The sequence below is a fragment of the Chelon labrosus genome (genome assembly GCF_963514085.1).
Source record: "Chelon labrosus genome assembly, chromosome: 23".
Classification (NCBI taxonomy): Eukaryota; Metazoa; Chordata; class Actinopteri; order Mugiliformes; family Mugilidae; genus Chelon; species Chelon labrosus.
Genome location: NC_140356.1, coordinates 3,921,905 through 3,941,473, shown reverse-complemented (window position 1 = coordinate 3,941,473; position 19,569 = coordinate 3,921,905). Strand labels below are relative to the sequence as shown.

The 19,569-nt window shown below is 40.1% G+C and overlaps 1 protein-coding gene across 3 annotated transcripts; it reads right to left on the bottom strand.

Annotated features, from left to right (window-relative positions):
* Positions 1-1,415: 1,415 nt before the first annotated feature.
* LOC311508680 (uncharacterized protein) lies at positions 1,416-10,398 on the bottom strand. Of its 3 annotated transcripts, none has more exons than XM_084573585.1 (8): positions 10,347-10,398; positions 9,748-9,810; positions 8,165-8,200; positions 5,482-5,551; positions 4,412-5,393; positions 4,127-4,294; positions 3,803-3,898; positions 1,416-3,103 (listed from the first exon to the last, which is right to left on the bottom strand). In XM_084573585.1, exons 5-8 carry the CDS (start codon positions 5,372-5,374, stop codon positions 2,789-2,791), a joined length of 1,542 nt encoding a protein of 513 aa, XP_084429711.1. In that variant the 5' UTR covers positions 5,375-5,393; positions 5,482-5,551; positions 8,165-8,200; positions 9,748-9,810; positions 10,347-10,398; the 3' UTR covers positions 1,416-2,788. The 3 variants fall into 3 exon arrangements, with proteins under 3 accessions (XP_084429711.1, XP_084429712.1, XP_084429713.1); XM_084573586.1 differs by having other exon boundaries at positions 5,482-5,546; XM_084573587.1 differs by lacking the exons at positions 4,412-5,393; positions 5,482-5,551; positions 8,165-8,200 and having other exon boundaries at positions 10,347-10,376.
* Between the last annotated feature and the right edge of the window lie 9,171 nt (positions 10,399-19,569).

Below are 19,569 nucleotides of genomic sequence, written 5' to 3'. Positions count from 1 at the left end.
CTCACCCCTGTGGAGGAGTTGGCGATCAGTATCAATCGAGGGCGTCCGATGATGGAGGGGATTCCTGGGGGCACGTCATCGGAGCCCTCAACCTCCCAGGAGGAGCAAAATGAACAAGTGCAATGTATTTACCCTAATAGGCCTACGCCTAAATCACTTATGTCTAATTTGTGTAGCCTTGCATGTTCGAAAATGACCAATTTATAGCCAATATTACCGTTCATATAAATAATAGGAGGATGAATAGACATTATCAGCAGTCACGGAGGAATCAAATTAAAGATCGAGGTAAAGAAATGCTGTGCAGAGACTAGAGCATAGTTTCTTCATGCTTTCTGTCAGTGCATGAGAACACTGGATCAAAACATTTGCTCTATAATGAAGTGTTTTCTCTTTTCAGGCCATGAAACACGCAATGGGCAAATAAATGTGTGAAACAGTCTTACGTGCATTTATTTCTTTTTTTTTGGTTGAAGTGATTGTGACAGATTTCATCACGCATTCTTTGACCATCTCTGATGTCAAGTTGCTGAATGTGTTCCTATCTGCTCCTCAATAGCAGGAACTAATTAATTGCGCAACGTTGCAATGTTGTGCAATAGGCTATCGCACGCGCAACAATTACGATGAGCGAATCCACGATGCGTAACGTTCGAAATGTGGGGATGGAGAATGTTGTTTAAATATATTAAAGATTCCGCAGAAAAACAGTAGTGCTCTGGCAAAAACTCATCAGGAAAAGAAAGGATATCAAGTCGTGGTCTTATACCCTCTCACGGTGAATAGCCCGAATGATTTGTGCTTCAATGTCAATTGGATCTTCCTCAAAAGGAAACGTCATTGTGTGACAAGTGTGGAAACAGCGGCCTGGCTGAACGTGCACTTAAATACCCGAACATAACCTGAACAAAACCTACCCCTACCAGGTTAAGTTCAGCGCCTATGTTACTATAGTTACTTACATAGCCTGATCATATTTGAGCGTTCTGGAACCGAAATCCCACACTGTAAACCCGAATAAGTTCAGAAAACTCAAAATTTTTGTCGTAACTGATTACGTAAGAACTTTTAAGTTATTGTGATAAATTTTTTGAGTTACACTATACTTAAAAAAAATTTTGTCACGTGACTTAATTTATATTTTAAGGTTGATATATTTTTTAAATTTCCTTAACTTAATATTTATGTCTTCTTCATACTTAAATTATTTGACTGAATATACTTATAAAAAGTGAATCACATGGACTTGAAAAAACTAACTGAAAACAATGTATATTATATCAATTCTATCTACTCAAAATATTACACCTTAATGAAGTTAATATATTTATGACTTGCCAACTTAAAAATGTACAAGACGCCCTGTTTTCAGAGAGATGTGTTTTGTACCCCCCCCCCCCACTCCCCCTCCACCATCCATGCAAAAAAAGGTTCTTGACTAAAGTGTTCCTCAGAATTGCAATAATTTATTAGTGTATAAAACAGCACCTTAAAACCGACCTTTTAAAAAGGCATTAACAACTGTTCCATTTAAACATTTTTTCTTTTCAGAACAATATATCAGGCTTAGTAAAACTGTGAAATGTCAAATAACATTAAAGTGCAACACCTGGAGTCAAACATTATTTTTTTTACACATATATATTTAGCTGCCTATTTTGAATAATTTGGAATGAGCAAACTTCCCCATCTCTGCACTGTATTTCCTCAAATAATAATAAAAATATCTTATAAAAGCAGCAGCATAGATATCTAAATTTGTGCAAATGAGGAAAATCAAAAACATACCAAATAAAACAGAATAAAATACAATAAATAAAAGAAAATATAATTGAAATAAATAACTGAATGGCCATTAAAAGGATAGTTCGCCCAAAATTGAAATTTCACTCATTATCTACTCACCCTCATGTCGACTAAGGGCTGGGAGAAGTTTCAGAGTTATCCGTGGCTTCTCTGAGTTACAGGGGGTTTGGCTGTAGCAGTGCATGTCCATACAACAGTTGCAAATGGAAACCAACTGTCTTCATAACAAAAAGACACACCAAAAAACATCCAAATACCTCCATACTGCTCGTATGTAATGTCCGTCTTGTATTGAAGCCCTGAAATGAGAAATTGTTCTGGGAAAAAAAATTTAACTATTCTATATTTCAAGCTTGTTTTGTCGCAGAAGCTCCTCTTCCTGGTCTGTCAAATTTGGACGAACCAGGGTCCAGCTTCGAAAAGCTTTCGCGACAAAACAAGTTTGAAATATAGACTTATTCAATTTTTTTGGGACAAATTTTGCATCTTGGGGCTTCAATACAAAACGGACGTTACATACGAGTAACATGCAGGTATTTGGTGTGTCCTTTTGTTACAAAGACAGTTGGTATCCATTTGCAATCGTTATATGGACATGCACTGCTACACCGAGACCCCCTGTAACTCAGAGAAACCACGGAGGACTCTGAAACTTCTCCCAGCCCTTAGTTGACATGAGGGTGAGTAGATAATGAGTGAAATTTCAATTTTGGGTAAACTATCCCTTTAAAAATGAGGGCATACTGATCAATGAGGTCAAGGAGGCAGTACAATAAAGTAAACAAAAAATCTCATGCTTAACTTAAAGAAAGCCCACTGGGCATACACAAAAAGCTTTTAACAGTGCTTTCCACGTTTTAACAGTCTATACTATCAAACACATTTAAGAATGAGCAACAGAACAACATGGCTGTACTAATGTTGCTGATATTAATTACATTTGTGCATGCCTGCTCAGTCGGGCATCCCTTTTTCAGCTTGTTTATTCCTTTAACAAATCATTTTTCAGGGAGAGTAGGCATGGTTTCAATGGTTTGTTATCATCCAGACACATCAGCACTTTCTGGACGAATGTGAATGTGTGAGTGAGTTTCTTTGGATAATCCAAGTGTAATGCATAGATTAAACCAAGCAGCACCACAAATGCATCAGCCAACCTGGGAAGCTCGCTCATAACAACTTCATCCTCTATCACAATGGATATGCTCTCAGGGCTGAAGCTGATGGAACCAGTGGAGTCAGGGACCACAGAGAGGAGCGCTAGCGGTGTGTCAGTGGTCTCCATCTCATCTTCACCCTGCAAAACACAAGAAAATTAATTATAACGACCAATCCAGAGGGATGTAACACAATCCTTGTTTATAGAGCCAAAATACGGTATATTATTCCTTTCATAACAAGTTAACCAAGTAACTTAAATATCATCGTTCCTTCCCCTCTTCTCTCCCTCAACTCTCCTATATCCTCTCCTCTATCCTCTTCTCTCCTCTCCACATCTGACTGAAACTGTCATTTTATCAGATGCTGGGTCTCAGTCTGTCATATTCTAGATACAGTGGAGGGCTCAAGTTACATGGCTACATGCATGGATCTGAATCACCTTCACTAGAAATTTGTTGCTACTATCTACTGTATTTACACATGCTGAAAGTGAAAACCAATCCTATTGATCATTAGCAGGGCAATCAACATAAAAAAAATTATAATCACATATTATGTAATATGTACTTATTGCTGTAGAAATATGATACTGGAGTGGAGCATGAGGAGGCAGATTGAAGCCTAAGTAACTCTAAATATCATAGAAACTTAGAGGCGAGCTGAAGAAAACTGAAGAGTACTGAAGAGAGTAACATGAGCTAGAGTCAAGCTAAACAGAGATTAATCACTGTGTGTGCGAGAGTGAAGCAGCTCTGGCTGCAGAGACAATATGTGTAGGGGAGGGGTGGGGGCTGTGTGTGACTAGCAGATACCTGTCTGAAACCCTAATACTTACATTAAAGGTTTTGTAGAATTCAGTGTCATCCTCCCGGAGATACACTGGAAGCGCGCGAAGAGCCAGAGTGCGTCGCATGTTGATGTCATGTTCTTCCTAGATTGAGAAAAAAATCTTTATAGAAATATTTTTGCCAGCATGCCCAGTCCGTGTCACTGGTATAACAATGTAATGCTTCAGTTATGAAGTTATGCAGTCATGTTGAAAATAGTAATCTATCTATGATTCAGCAGGATGACTGACTATCAAGGCATCTGTAATCTGTAATGACAACACATTATATGATCAGCATTGTCCCCATGGAAAAGTCAAACATAAACTTACCTCCAAGTCATAAATTCTCAGCATCTCTCGCAGTGCCTCTGCTCCCTTTCCAGTCCTTGAGGACTTCTGTCGATACAGTGCAACAAGCTTTGGTGTGTATCGGTCAAGTTCACAGTAAAACTGGTTGCGTAGATTCACGTTTGTGATGCGATGGAACTCTGCAAACACCTGTACACACAAATATTTAGGTGTAAAAACAATGTTGAGTTGATATCTACGACATGAAATGTTAACTATCAATAACTTTTATTAACTATTACTAATTAAAACATACTATATATTTACCTGTGACTGAATTCGCAACGCTGGCCATTTCTCCAGGAATTCCTGCACCTGTGGACTTCCTTGAACAATGTGTTGGCGGCGAAGGGCAAAGGTTGTGTGCATGAGCTTTTCTATCAGTATCTGGTCTCTCTCTGTCTTTTCAGTCTCTTGTACGATTTGTACTCTCATTTCCTCCAAGGTTGCCTCATTCTCTCCCCTGGGGAAGTTGGGTAGGAAATTAACTTCGGCTCTTCTGGCTCTTTTGATGTTGGAATGAGGATGATCATTTTCAGGATTGGTTTGGCTTCTCTTGCCTGCATTGATGGAGACCTCTGCACAACCAGATCTGGCCAACTTAGTGCGAAAATTCCCCATCTTGAACTTCAAGGCCACCTTCCATCCATACCATCCATTCTTACTCCCATGTTCTCGGAGGCATGGATGAGCTGCTACTAGAGCTTCAGCAGCCATACCCACTTCCTTGTCATGTGGATATGGCTTGAAGTTGTACATTGTTTCAGCCATGTTTTCCAGGATATTGTGTTTTTGGGCTCTTGTTAATTTCACTGTCTTCCCAGAACTTTCAAAGGCAGCATTTCCCTGTGCACATACATGCTCAACTTCATAAGAAAAAGTTGGCACAGGGAAACAATCTGGCCAGTTTTTCTGACGCTGTCTTAAAGGCACATGTGGGAGTATGTCTGTGTCGGAGCTTCCAGTGGAGGATACATCGCTTTCAGGTCTCACCACTTTCAGTGTTCCTTTTTCAGGGAGCTCCTGAATATCCATAAGAACACTGAGCTGTCCATCGAAGTCAGGATCTTCATATTGAAGGGTAAATTCACAGTCCAGCCTTGGCTTAAACTTCTCTTGCATTATATTCTTGAGCTCTTCTACTGACTGTGGTCGCTCGGTGAGGATGAGCTTCATGGCAACATCTGTTTCAACACATACACGGAGCACAAATTTCTGCGGAGCAGCCATATCTTGATGTGTTGATGTACTGCAACAACAAAAAAAACAGTAAATAGAGTTAGTGTGATTGTGATTAAGAATGATCTTTGAATAAAGTTACCATATTAGCCATTTACCTTAAATGAGCTGAGATGTCAGTCTAGTAATATGAACCGTTTTGGTGTTAAGAGCAGTCTTCCATCTGTTCTGTATGCAGAGAGAGGCAAAGTGTCATTGAGCTCTTTTAAAAGGTGGACAGCCAAGTTCCCTGGTGAAAGTTCATAAGATCTCAGATGCTCAATGTAATATGATGTGTGTGTCTTGCAAAGAAAGACGATCTGGTTATCAACAAGGAGAATCTGTTCAATTTTGCTGAACTGAGGCAAACCTCCCTCCTGTCCCACAGACACAAACATCTCCACGCCATAATCAGTTCCATCAACACTGACAACTGATGTGCTGTAAATCATGTTGCTGTCTGTCATGTGTTCGACATATGCCTTTGCAACATCAGGAAGCCCTGATACCATCACAGATGAGACACTAGATGTCTGCTGGTGAGGTTTGAAGAAGGATGGGGCACTGAGAGAGTATGCCATCATGTGTTGGTGTCTGTTTGCAAGTGTTTTCAAAACATTCTTGAAGTTTTGTGTGTCATGTACAACGCGCTTGAAAAAGCAGTGCTTTCCCTCAAATCTCATCGTCCACAAGTGGACAAGAGGTCCAAAACAACGTATGAGGTCAGCGTAATGCTCAGTGTAGTGATGCTTTGGTCTGAGTGTGAAATCAGGAAAAACTTCCTGCAGCAGGTGTCTATGGTCCTGTGTCTTCATTTGCAAATACTGGATGGATTCATCTGTAAACACTGGGCAAATCATCAGCTCTACTATCTCTTTCAAATCCATGAGTACACTCCATGCTCCATCCTCTTCTGGAACTTTACTACCAATGATCAATGGAAGCAGTCTGAGCAAAGTAGCATTTTCATGGCCATTGCCACCAATTGATTTCTTCACAGTGAAGGTCTTTGGGATAGGCTGAGGTCTGTCAACCTTGTCTGCATGCTTGTATGGGAATGAGACAATTTTTCTGTTTAAATACTCCAGGGTGAAGTATTTATGATGTATCATTTTCCCAATACACAGGGCCAGCTCTACGGGCACAATGCCCTCAAGAAGATCGTGCAGGACATCTGGTGGGAAGCCTGTGACTGTATGAAAATACTGTAGACCCTGCCTCAGAACACAGCCTCCCTGAACACCACTCTGACCAACCCCATGCAGTGCAGCATCAACATCAACATCATGACTGGCTTTTGTCCGCATACTGAATTCTCCACTCCCAACATCATGAGCCTGAATTTGGTCTCTGGTAGCTGTGCAGAATCTACACACATACTGAGCTCTGAAACACTTGGTAAATCCTGCTAATGCATGAGCTGCAAGATTATCAGCCACGACAACCAAGACTGTTCCCTTTATGGCTTTACCGATGGACTCAATAAAAACACCATCTTGCTCAAGAGTTTGGATGTCTCGCAAAAGAGGAGCAAACAGTCTTTCATATCCAACCCGCTGAACGTCAGACACCTTACATAATGCTGCTAACTGAAGCACATGCAATGATGATCTATATTTACTCGGCAGATCAGCTAATACCCAGTAGACTGAACATAGTTTATGTATCTTCCGTGATGTTCCAAGTGGGTTTGCTATTTCCAGATCATCAATGTACAAAATGAGTGGTAGCTTTAGATCATCTGAGGAAGAGAATAATTCATTCTCTTTATAGTATGAGCCATCTTGGTGGCTCATGAAATGACCTTCCTGTGACATCTTTGTTTCTAGAATTTTGTCCAGAATGTCTGTATGTTTGAACATTTTCTGAATCATGTCAAGAACAGGAACATAGACTGCTGTGTGTCCTGGGTCCAGCACATACTCTACAGGCTTCACCACAGGGTAGTTTTTCTCAACAAATGTTTTCCTTCTTTTAGTTGTAGATAACTCTCTACCTTTAGCTGTGGCGTTTACAAGAATGTTGCTTTCCAGAACAGCAGTAACTATGTCATCGAGAGTATTTTCACTGACAGAGATGTCATGATGTTCTAAGACTTCTCTAAGAGATTGTTTGACTAGAGGCTGGGACAGGGAAAAGATTTGTGTCAGATTCTCCACTATGTCCTGAGTCGCCAAGTCAGACACATGAAGAATTGTTTTCATCTTTAAGAATAGCGATGCTAAACTTTGGTGCAGCTGCGCTCTTAAAGTGTCTGTGTCACACTGACTCTCTAGCTCAACAGAGTCAAAGGTGTCTGAGCTCTCACACTGAGCAGGTCCCTCCTCAACATTTTCACCAGGCGTACCATTCTTTTCTGAACATACAATATTTGTATCAAAATCTGAACTGTCTGCATGGTTTCGGCTTTTGTGTGCATTGAAGGACGAGTATGCATTTGTACTGTAACTGCAGTTATTGTATGGGCATACTACCACTTCATGATTTCTTAAATGCCCCCTTAAATGAGAAAATAGTGATGCCTCAGAAAATGGCTGCTTGGTGCCACACAAGGGACATGTAAAAAATGCACTTCCTGACTGTGAACCATCAGCCAAATTTATTCTGCCTGTATCACTATGACACCGTGACAAATGAGCTTTAACTGCATTAAATGACTGGAAAGTACAAATGCAGTCACTGTACAAACATGGTAGAGGGCTGACTCTTGAGAAGTGGTTATGGTGCAATTGATAATGCCTAAATAACTTTGCACGTGTCTCCAAGGATACAGAGCACAACTTGCACTTCCAATCCATTTACCGTGAACTGGGGTGGGCAGAAGAGGTCACACAAATCCTGCAGGGAGAGAATAAACACATGTAATTAATTTCCAAATCATGATGAACGTCATAACCAAAGGTGTTTTTTAGGGGTGTAACGATACACAAAAGTCACGGTTCGGTATGTACCTCGGTTTTGAGGTCTCGGTTCGGTTCATTTTCAGTACAGTAAGACAACCAAATGCAAAACATAAATTTGCTTGTTTATTAGGAATTTTTCTAAACCAAATTTACATGTTTTAGTCAAATCTAATTATTTTACTCACCTACTAATGTTATGTTGTAAGTACACTGTCCCTGATACAATTTTTTTTTTTTTTACACATGTAAAGTGCAGCACTAACAGTTGAAGCCAGTGACGGACTGACCACAGGGCAATGTGGGCAAATGCCACAGCGGCTGCCTGAAGATGCAACCATTCGGCCGCAAATGATTAAATAAATGAATGAATAACATCACGACGGCACGTAGTGTCAACACAGCAGCGACATGTGCCTGCTATTGGCGGCGCGTCTGCAGCTGATCCACAGCTGCTGGAGCTCGGTGCGCAACACAGACAGAGAGAGAGAGGGAGACGGACGCACGGACAGAGGGACAGGCAGACAGACAGAGAGGAGATAGGAGCCACAGCCCCCATCTCCACTCCTAGTGATGGGAATTTCGTCTCTTTTTGGAGAGCCGGTTCTTTTGGCTCTGCTTACTATAAGGAGCCGGCTCTTTCGGCTCCCAGACGGCTCCTCGCATTTTATTAATTGGTTTTATTATTATTATTATTATTATTATTATTATTATTATAATAATGATATTATTGCTGTTATTATTATTTTTATATTTTTAAATGTTATTATATTTTTATTTTTGACATTGTAAAGCACTTTGGTCAGTGCATGCTGTGTAAAAATGTGCTATATAAATAAAACTTACTAACTAATTTATCACCCAAAATAATGCAAAACTGCCTGAAAAAATAAATTACTAATGTAAAATACATACATGACATCAAATATTTATCCTTTATGGCTTTATTTTACAAACACACTCAACCTTGAAAAAATGCCACAAAATAAATTATACAACATAAAAATAAAGACATAATTAGGCAAACTTTTAACTATTTTAAACGCAAGTGCCACTTGAACAAAGTCTACAAAATAAATGATTAATTATTAAAAGTATAAAAACTATATAAAGTTTAAAACATTTTCAGCTTTCATGCAAAAAAAGTGGAGAAAAAAAAGTTGCTTTTTTCCTCCACTTTTTTAATTGAAAGCCGAACGTGATTGGTCAAGATGTGTGAGAGCAGGCATGGCACGAGGGAGAGTGTCAGGGAGAGGAGACAGTGAGGCACCGAAGAAAAAAAAACACATTGGCTCTGCAGCATCTGCAGAGCACACGCACAACACATGGGGGAGAAGAGACAGTGAGGCACCGAAGTGGGAAAAAAAAATGGCTCCCTAAATCGTTCTCCGCGCTGGCCCGAACCGAACGCCCCGTACCGAATCGGTTCAATACGAATACATGTACCGTTACACCCCTAGTGTTTTTAAATAAACAAATACTTACCAAAAAATTCACCAACGCTGTCTGTTGCTCAGGGTTGCTCAGGATGACAAAACCGCTCTGGCACTATAACATAAGAGAGAGCACAAACCTATGTTTAGTGCATTTTTGCAATGTCTGATAAAAAAAAAAACATTCACATATGTAGCAGCTGCCTTTATTCAAACATCTCACGAATATTTGAAACAAGTCGTCCTCTGCATATTTTTTCAAGGCAAAGAACGGCTCTTTCCACTGCCCTTAACGTTACGTTGTTGTAACGAAATAACGAAGTAACGTAACGTTAGCGACCTGGGCTGAGTAGCGACACTGACGATAATTACAAAGTACGCTTCAGTTTAAACCAGTCGGAAATAAGTCTAGTATCGCAGCATGTAACTTCATTACACACGTTCACATCGTTTAACAAAACTAGGCTGTATTGAACTTTTGCTGAACTTTTGTAACGTTACGTTAAGTTACACCGTCGCGCGCGCAAAACTTTCAAATCCTGAAATCAGGGTCCCCCGGAACACAAAACACAGATAAAAGACAATTTTACAACAGCACAGCAACAAATGTGCGTTGTTGTGCAGGTTTTTTGATTAATATGAATGTTTTACCTCCTTTCTTCGCTCCGGTCGCATCCCTCGCTAAGGTCCAGCCATCTTGAATTTTCTGAATGCGTGCCCTGAACAGTTGGATGTAGTGACGTCAGACGTCACGTCCCCTCACGTACGCCTGTTAACCTAAACCAGAGAACGTCTAATATGGGGAGAAGTTCCACTCTCACTGAACTTCCGGGTTCTGAACTGTTGCAGTTCCACTCTGATTCCATATGAGGGCGCTCTCAGGACGAGTGCAGAATGAATGGCGGTCTATGGAGCAGTACCCCTCAAAATCCACTTTTCTCAGGATATAATTTTTTGTGCAGTAATTTGAATATTGAATTTGAAAGGAGATGCAAAGAAATGACACACTGCTGGGTGTTAGATTTTTTAGAGTCACTTATTTTGCTTTAAAAAGTATTTTAAAATGTCAATGACGTCATACACATCGTACGACCAGATACTGCTTTACGGCAATCCTTCAGTCACTGCTTTGGTGCTTTCGCGCTCTGCACTTTCTTTTCTCTCGAGGCATGGACAACACAGCTGACACGGGTAAATACTCGTGCTAGAAGAGTTTCTGTTTCGTTGTTTTAAAAAACCGGGCCGAAAAAAAAAAAACTTGGGCGAAAAAGTCCGTCTTAACATTCTGGTCCCGCTTCGGATGCCACGATGCCGTCAAGCGGGATCTGGTCGTAATCAGTCATTCACTGACCAATCAGCGTTCATTAGCACAATGCTAGCGTGTTATGGGCAACAACAACTCAACCTGTAAGAAAACGAAAGGACATAAGTTCTCGTTCATTCAACTTTTGACCTATAACCCATGTTGAACTTGCAAAACCTACAATCAAATCTGAGATTTCTCAACGACAATCGGGTGAAAGAGACACATTTAGCCGTTTAGCTCCATAGAGTCCCATTCATGTTGCACTCATGGCGATCGCCCCCAGTGGAAATCTGGTGGAACTGCAACCACAATTCGTTACAATGGGACTTAATAGAGAGTGGGAAGGCTCTCCGTAGACGGGCTCTGCCTAAACGTTTCAAGTTAAGTGACGGTGTTCACTTAAACATACTTATCCCTGTGAAATCAAAACGCTATTATTCGTTCAGAATACTTAATGTTTCAGTGTCGGGTTAACTAATTACCCCACTTTGATTTAGTTGCCGGTAATAGTTATGAGTTTGTTGTACTGTTCGGGTTTACAGTGCAGGTTTACCGCTAACTCTGGGTTTACATACCCAGTTAAGTTCAGAGCCTATGTTACCATAGTTACTTACATAGCCTGATCATATTTGAGCGTTCTGGAACCGAAATCCCAGGTTTACCGCTAACTCTGGGTTTACATACCCAGAGTTAGCGGTAAACCTGCTTTCTGGAATACCCCCCTGACTGATTGTTGTTGTTTATCTAAATGTTTATCTAAATGTTATTCAGTCAAAATATTAGACTCTTGTCTTTAAAAAGCAACATGAACTTATAATATGTACAAACTTAAAAATAGTCTTTTGATATAAATGTGATTAAAATCGAAAATGTAAAAAAATAAATAAATAAATAAACTGAACACACTACAGTGACTAATGGATTGCAGTTAACTAAATAAATGAGACCGTCAGTGAGATGATTGGCTGTTTGTTTTTATGTTATTTTTTATTCTAAATGCCTGCCACGACACCAGGTCAGATACAGTTGTAATCATTATGTAGGTCTAGTCATAAATGAGATTGGTTAAGTTGGTTAATAACCAGACAGCACTTTAATGTGTATTCTGTACAAGTTCAAGAACCATTCTTATGCATTTTCTGAGTCGTTCACCTTTATTTTAGGCACAAAAAAAATTTGGCTGGTAAAAAACTACTGTGGCCAAAAAAGTTAACTTCAGGCCCTGTAAGTACATATTTACTGATCATTTCTGTTTAACTTTACAATCACACAAACTCTACCTGTCCAAAGTCAAACATAGTTTGGTATCATGGCACATCATTAGACTGGTAACACAACTTGTGGATTTCATCATAGGGTGAAATCAGAGCTATTCTGTTGTACACAAATTCAACTCTACTGTGCTCAAATGACATGTATGACTACATCGCTGTTATATCCCACAAAGCTTTGACTGGACAACAACAGAATGGTGGATTTAACAGAACTCCAGGGTTCAGAGGAGTATAGGAGTGGATTGCAATAGAATAATAAATGGAACATTCAAACTAAATCACTGAGCAACTCACAAACTGTGGTACCATTGTCACAGTAAGTCTATTTTGTTGTTTTCTTTTTAACAGTACAGAAGTTATAAAATCCATAAAGGTCAACCAGGAACCTTTTACCCTTTCGTCTTCGCCGACACCATGGGTCTTGAGAGGGGCACTAACGGAGGAGTTAGTGTGGATGATATAAGACTGGCCATGATGGGACACGTGACAGAAGGTTACAAGGTACAATCACTACAGACCCTATCAAACATTCAGTACAGTGTGCACCATTTAGTAATCAACCTACAAAAAATCTTCATATATATAAAAATGACTTTTCCTATTCTATATATTTGTTTCAAGTTCAATCCCAGCTCTCCCTTGACTGAGACCGATCACGACTACAACCATTACCCAACTACAGAGGACCGGGTTCATGTTCTGGTTTGTGTTGTTCCTGCCACCACACTGAACATAATGGATGATGAGTCTACACTAAAGATAAGGGATATCAGAGGAGCAGCCAGTGACATAGGTGAGAGAATACGTAGTTTTTTAAAGAGCTGTAATTGTTTCACAATTTCTTATTTCAGATAGCATGAAACTGTCAGCCTTGGTTTCCACTCTGTGCTCTCAGGGATTCCCCAAGTTGCTATTCTTACCAAAATTGATGAAGCCTATCCTGAGCTGAATGAAAACATAAAGAATGCCTACAAGAGCAAGCAGCTGAAGAAACAGGTATGTTTGAAGTGTTTTTTTTTTTGTTTGTTTGTTTTTTTCATTAGCTTGGAATGAATTCACTTATTTAGAAATATCAGAATTGTGGCAAAATCTAAGTTTTTCTTCAATTACATTTTGTTTAAACTCAGATGGAACAACTGAGTGTGCTGCTGGGTATTCCACTGAACTGCATCTTTCCAGTGAAGAACTACCACTCAGAAATTGAGACAGACGCTGACTCACTGATACTGAGTGTAATGAGAAAAATCATTGACTATGGAGAAGACTACCTGAACGACATTTAACCCAAAGGTGATCTGGACTTCATGTAATTTATCTCAACAGGTCATGCACAAGTTTATCAGTCTATTCTCATTTCTTGCATAATGTCAGCTGTGGTGAAAAGTACTGAGATGCTGAATCACTGTAAAATTCTCTGTTGTATAACTAGAAAAGTTGTTGAAGAATGTTTAGACTTTCTACTCCTGGAGATTCAAGTTTCTGGAGTGTTTCAGTTCTCTGATTTAAAGAAAAGACAAAAATGCTAAGATATGATATAAGCACCCATTTTAGGAGAGTTGCAGTTTCAGTATAGTGGGCTCATGGTGTGTTGGTCTCACAGTTCACTGCTGTTTAAAGTCACTATCATATCAGAAATAATGTTACAGCTTTGTCTTTTTTGTGTTTCCTTTTTTGCCTCTTACTTTGTTACTCTTTTACTGACCTCTGTAATGTTCATCAGTTAAATTCATCATGGTATAAATAATTCTATAAATCAATACAACAAAAATAACAAATTTCTTCAATAAATCTTTCTAAGCTATTTAAGTATTTTGTGTGGTTTATTGAGGATTCCTTCTTATTTAATATCAGCAGTTTTCATTCAAAATAATTCCATTTCCAACGTCTATTCCACAATAGAGTTTTTATTTTATAATTTTGAAAACTACACATCACATTGAGTGTCAAAGCTGGTTGATCGGAAGTGTCTGCTTATATGTTGTTTGTTCCTGCCTGTGGAAGGCCTAATATTGTGAAGCTTTGGGTGACGACAGAAATGTACGGACTGGGACGTGTTCAGAGCAGCAGCAACATACAACCAGAGCATCAATGTGAACAAATATGCTATGTCTGTGTCAAGAAATCTCAACCAAAGCATGCACACAGACTCAAAATCCAGGAGTTTTTCCACGACCCAAACAACACCAGGAATATGTGGCATGGCATCCAGGCGATCACAAACTACAAGGGAACCCAAGCTCCCTGCAAGGATGACACTGACTTCTCAAACGACCTCAACAATTGTTTTTGGAGGTTTGAGGCGCTGAACATCACCCCGGCGAGGAAAACAGCACCACAGCAGGATGAGCAGGCACTGCAGCTTAAAAGAGCTGATGTCTGCAGGACCCTGAAAAGACAACATTCCCGGGAAAGTTCTCAGGGAGTGTGCAGACCAGCTGGACTCGGTTCTGACGGACATTTATAACATCTCCCTGGACCAGGCCACTGTACCATCATGCATCAAGCAGGCCACCATCATACCAGTGCCAGAAAAATATGTGGGGAAGAACACCTACTCATTCATCACCTTGAGTACCTGCTCTCCTCAGGGCTACGTCCTGAGTCTGTTACTCTTCACACTGATTACACATGACTACGTTGCAGGTCCCCTACTAACCACATCATAAAGTATGCAGATGACACCACAGTAGTGGGCTCGATTTGGAATGACAACGACCGGGCCTAAAGAGAGGCGGTGCTGCATCTGGCTGACTGGTGCAGGCGGAACAATCTCCTCCTGAATGTCGACAAAACAAAATAACTCACTGTTGACTTCAGGAAGAGCCCACCCTCCAATTCTCCACTGATTATTAACAACACAGCAATGGAGGTGGTAGAAAGCACCAAGTTCCTGGGGGTGCACATAACAAACAATCTACTCTGGACCTAGGACACCACATCTCTGATAATGCGAGCGGAGCAGGATTTGCACTTCCTTCACAGGATGAGAAGGATACATCTGCCCGCCAACATCCTCACCACGTTCTACAGGAGCACCATAGAGAGAGTATACTGACCAACAGCATCACTCTATGGTGTGGCAGCTGTTCAGCTGCAGACTGGAAAGGCCTCCAGAGAGTGGTGAGAACAGCAGAGAAGATTATCGGGACTTCTCTTCCTTTCATCAAAGACACGGGTGCACAATACTGTCTGTCGCGAGCAAAAAATATCATCAGAGACCGTACACATCCACATCATGGACAGTTCTCTCTGCTGGTCTCTGGCAGGAGATACCGCAGCCTGAGGTGCAGAACAGCCAAGCTCTGCAACAGCTTCATACCTCAGGCCACAAGACTTCTGAACTGCAAATAGATAACAGTCTGTAGTCTGTTGTCAGGTTTTGAGGATGATACAACATCCAGTGCAATATTTTCAGTGCAATTATCCAGTACAGTATTCTCATGCACCTTATTATTCTAATATTTATTACTGTTTACTGTTTGTGTTTATACTTTTTTACTGTTTTGGTTTTTAGACATTTATTTAAAAAAAAAAAAAAGATGCTTTAAATGCTGTTATCTGAGCCTTTTGCAACGAACATTCATGTGTGCACCTGTGGTGTGTATTTTGAATGACAATAAAGATCTATCTATCTATGTTGCATTTACATTTGTGTATTTCAAATTGACAAAGCATTTGGCTCCATGAACCTCAATGGTTACAACTGATAATGCTTTTTTAGTTTGAACTCACCATTTCAGTGTGGAAGGGAAGGTTTAAAGGGATAAAGCCAATGATTAATTTCCAAATAATTTGTATAAACTTCTAATAATTTGCATCTTGTAGCGAAAATGTCACTCTGTATCATTTCTGTTTAACTTTACAATCACACAAACTCTACCTGTAGAAACATAGTCTGACATCATGAGACGTCATCAGACTGGTAACACAACTTGTGGATTTCATCATAGGGTCAAATCAGAGCTATTCTATTGTACGCACATTCAACTCTACTGTACTCAAATGATGTGCGTGTATGACTACATCGCTGTTATATCCCTCTAAGCTTTCAATTCAATTCAATTTTTTATTTATATAGCGTCAATAACAATACAAATCGTCTCAAGACGCTTTACAAAAACCCGGCCTGAAACCCCCAGAGCAAGCCTGAAGGCAACGGTGGCAAGGAAAAACTCCCTTTTAACAGGAAGAAACCTCGAGCAGAACCCAGCTCATATGGAGGGACCCATCTGCCTAAGGCCAGCCGGGTACAGACAGAAGAGAGAGAGAGAAGAGAACAGCAAAGAGAGAAGAGAAGAGAACAGCAAGATAAACATACATCTGTCATAGATACACATATCTGACTAAAGTGTACATGTGGAATCTTATGATACAAACTGATGATGTTACATGACAGTTTGAAAATGTAAGAGGAGTCATAGGCAGGTTGGAGAATTGTTCATTCAGGTAGGAGTGGATAACTGCAGGATTCCATGAAGACTGGGCAGGCTGATGAGACCACGACAACAGATGTAGTATAGAGCTCCACAGGAAACACACCACTCCAGGCCAGAGATACTCACAAGAAGAGGGGGGAAGGGGGGGGAAGGGGGGTGGGACACACACAGCAGTAAACATTCTACATAGTAATAGCACAGAATTGTATGACTAGTAGTATATAGGAAATTAGAGGGCAAGAGCTCTGTGCCAGAGAAAAGAAAGTGGAGGATGCGAGAGAGGAGAGAGAAGAAAGAAGGAGGACATGTGTTTGGTGCATCGTCCCCCAGCAGCCTAGGCCTATAGCAGCATAACTAAGGGATGGTTTAGTCCAGCCCTAACTATAAGCCTGATCAAAAAGGAAAGTCTTAAGCCTGACCTTAAAAATAGAGAGAGTGTCTGCCTCCCGAACCCAAACTGGGAGCTGGTTCCACAGGAGAGGAGCCTGATAGCTGAAAGCTCTACCTCCCATTCTACTTTTTGAAATTCTAGGAACCACAAGTAGGCCTGCACTTTCAGACCGAAGTGATCTGCTGGGATGATATGGTACAATAAGGTCTTTAAGATACGATGGAGCTAGGCCTTCAAGGGCCTTGTATGTAAGGAGGAGGATTTTAAATTCTATTCTAGACTTTAAAGGGAGCCAGTGAAGAGAAGCTAAAACTGGAGTAATATGATCTCTCTTGCTAATTCCTGTCAATGCTCTTGCTGCGGCATTTTGAATCAACTGGAGGCTTTTTAAAGAGCTATTTGGACAGCTAGACAGTAATGAATTACAATAATACAATACAATAATAAGCTTTGACTGGTGCAACAGAATGGTGGATTTAACAGAACTCCAGGGTTCAGAGGAGTATAGGAGTGGACTGCAATAGAAAAACAAATAAAATATTCAAACTAAATCACACAAACTTCACTGACACCATGGGTCTTGAGAGGGGCACTACAGAGGAGTAAGCGTGGACGACATCAGACTGGCCATTAGACACATGAAAGAAGGTTACAAGGTACAATCACTTCACTAAATGAGAAACCCTGGATGACCAGTGAGGTACGTACAAGGCTGATAGCACAGAAGGACGCTTCCAAGTCTGGTGACATGGTGGCATTGACAACAGCTAGAGCCAACCTGAACCGGGCTGTAAGACTCGCAAAAAATAGAAATCATTAAAGCATCTCACCTAACTGACTGTCTCCATCCATAAACAACTCTCTGTATCCACCTTTCTAAGCATATATCAACTCCTGCCCCTCTCTCTCCCTCCCCCCTCTTCTTCCCTTCCCAGAGTTATAAATATTATATCCTCTTTCTCAAGACTCTGATTATTCTATAAACTGGTCAAAATCTAAAATCCTTCCAATCTGTCAGGAAGGCAGGAATTCTGCGACTAAAACACTCCCCTTGACAATAACTGGTAACATCAGATATCTTGGCATCAACGATTCCACCAGGCTGTCAGAGTTGTTCTTGATGAATTTCACACCACTACTAAAAAAAGTACAGAAGAAGACCTCACTCTCTGGAATAATCCCCATACCCATCTCACAAACTGGAAGAATAGCAGCAGTAAAAATGTCCATTTTACCTAAGATAAATTACCTTTTGCTATGACCCCAGTCCAACCCACATCTCAGTGGTTTAATGCATTAGACTGTCATAACTTCTACTGGAAACATGAATCAAACTTTCCACCCTGCAGAAACCAAGAGACCATGGAGGACTGGCTGCCCCAAACTTTAGACTATATCAAATGACAAATCATCTACAGTATATGTCCAAATGGTTTCAATATCCACAACTATCACAGAAACCCTGGTTGGACATAAAACAACTGTCAAGAAATATCAATATCAGACCTCCCCTTTCTTACACAGTCAGTCAAAAAACACAACTGTTTCAAAAAGCCATATATAGCAGTGACTCTGACAGCTTGTAGAGCTTGTACAGCTTGTGTCACTCCACTGTGGCACAATCTGGATTTCCAAATTACAAACAAGCCCTTATGTTTTCAGTCATGGAGAAAAGCAGGAATAATACATTTGGAAGATATATTTGATCACAACTCACTCATTCCCCATGACATACTAAAACAACATTATTATTACATACATTATTATTAGTAGTATTCCAGCCTCCCCATCTATATGCCTGCTAGGAGACCTTTCTGTAGTTGAACCGCCACTGAAATATGAACAACCAATATTGATCGCTCTAACAGTCGCTAAAAAGACAATCCTCCTAAACTGGAAACAGAACAAACACCACAATATGGTGATGTCAGTGGCTCCTCCTATTATCTAACCACATCTCAACAGAAAAACAAATAGCATTAAAAAAAAAACAATCAGATCCACTTTTGTCAGACACACTGGGCACAACTCAAAAATACTGGACTCTTATGAAGGAAATTAAGAACATACATATAAACACATGCAGGCACATCAGTGTCTCTAGTGCCCAGGTTGTTCCCAAAAACCCCGCCAGCACCCCCCATATAAATGACTGAGCCGTTTGTTGTTATTTTTGTTACTGTTAGTTTTTACGTTTTTTTTTTTTTTTTATCATTTCTTATTCTCTTCCCTCTTCAAACAAAGACTGTCTCAATAGATTAAGGTTCTGTCACTTATGCTTTATTTCTTTAACACTACTAAACACTACTACACTACTATACTAAACTGTTTACAATTCTTATTATTGAAAATTATTATAATTGAGCAGAATATAATGTAATATATATTTTAATTTAATAATATTACTATACGGTCATGCCTATATCATTACAAAACATCTAGGTAGCACAGCACAGCACAGCACACA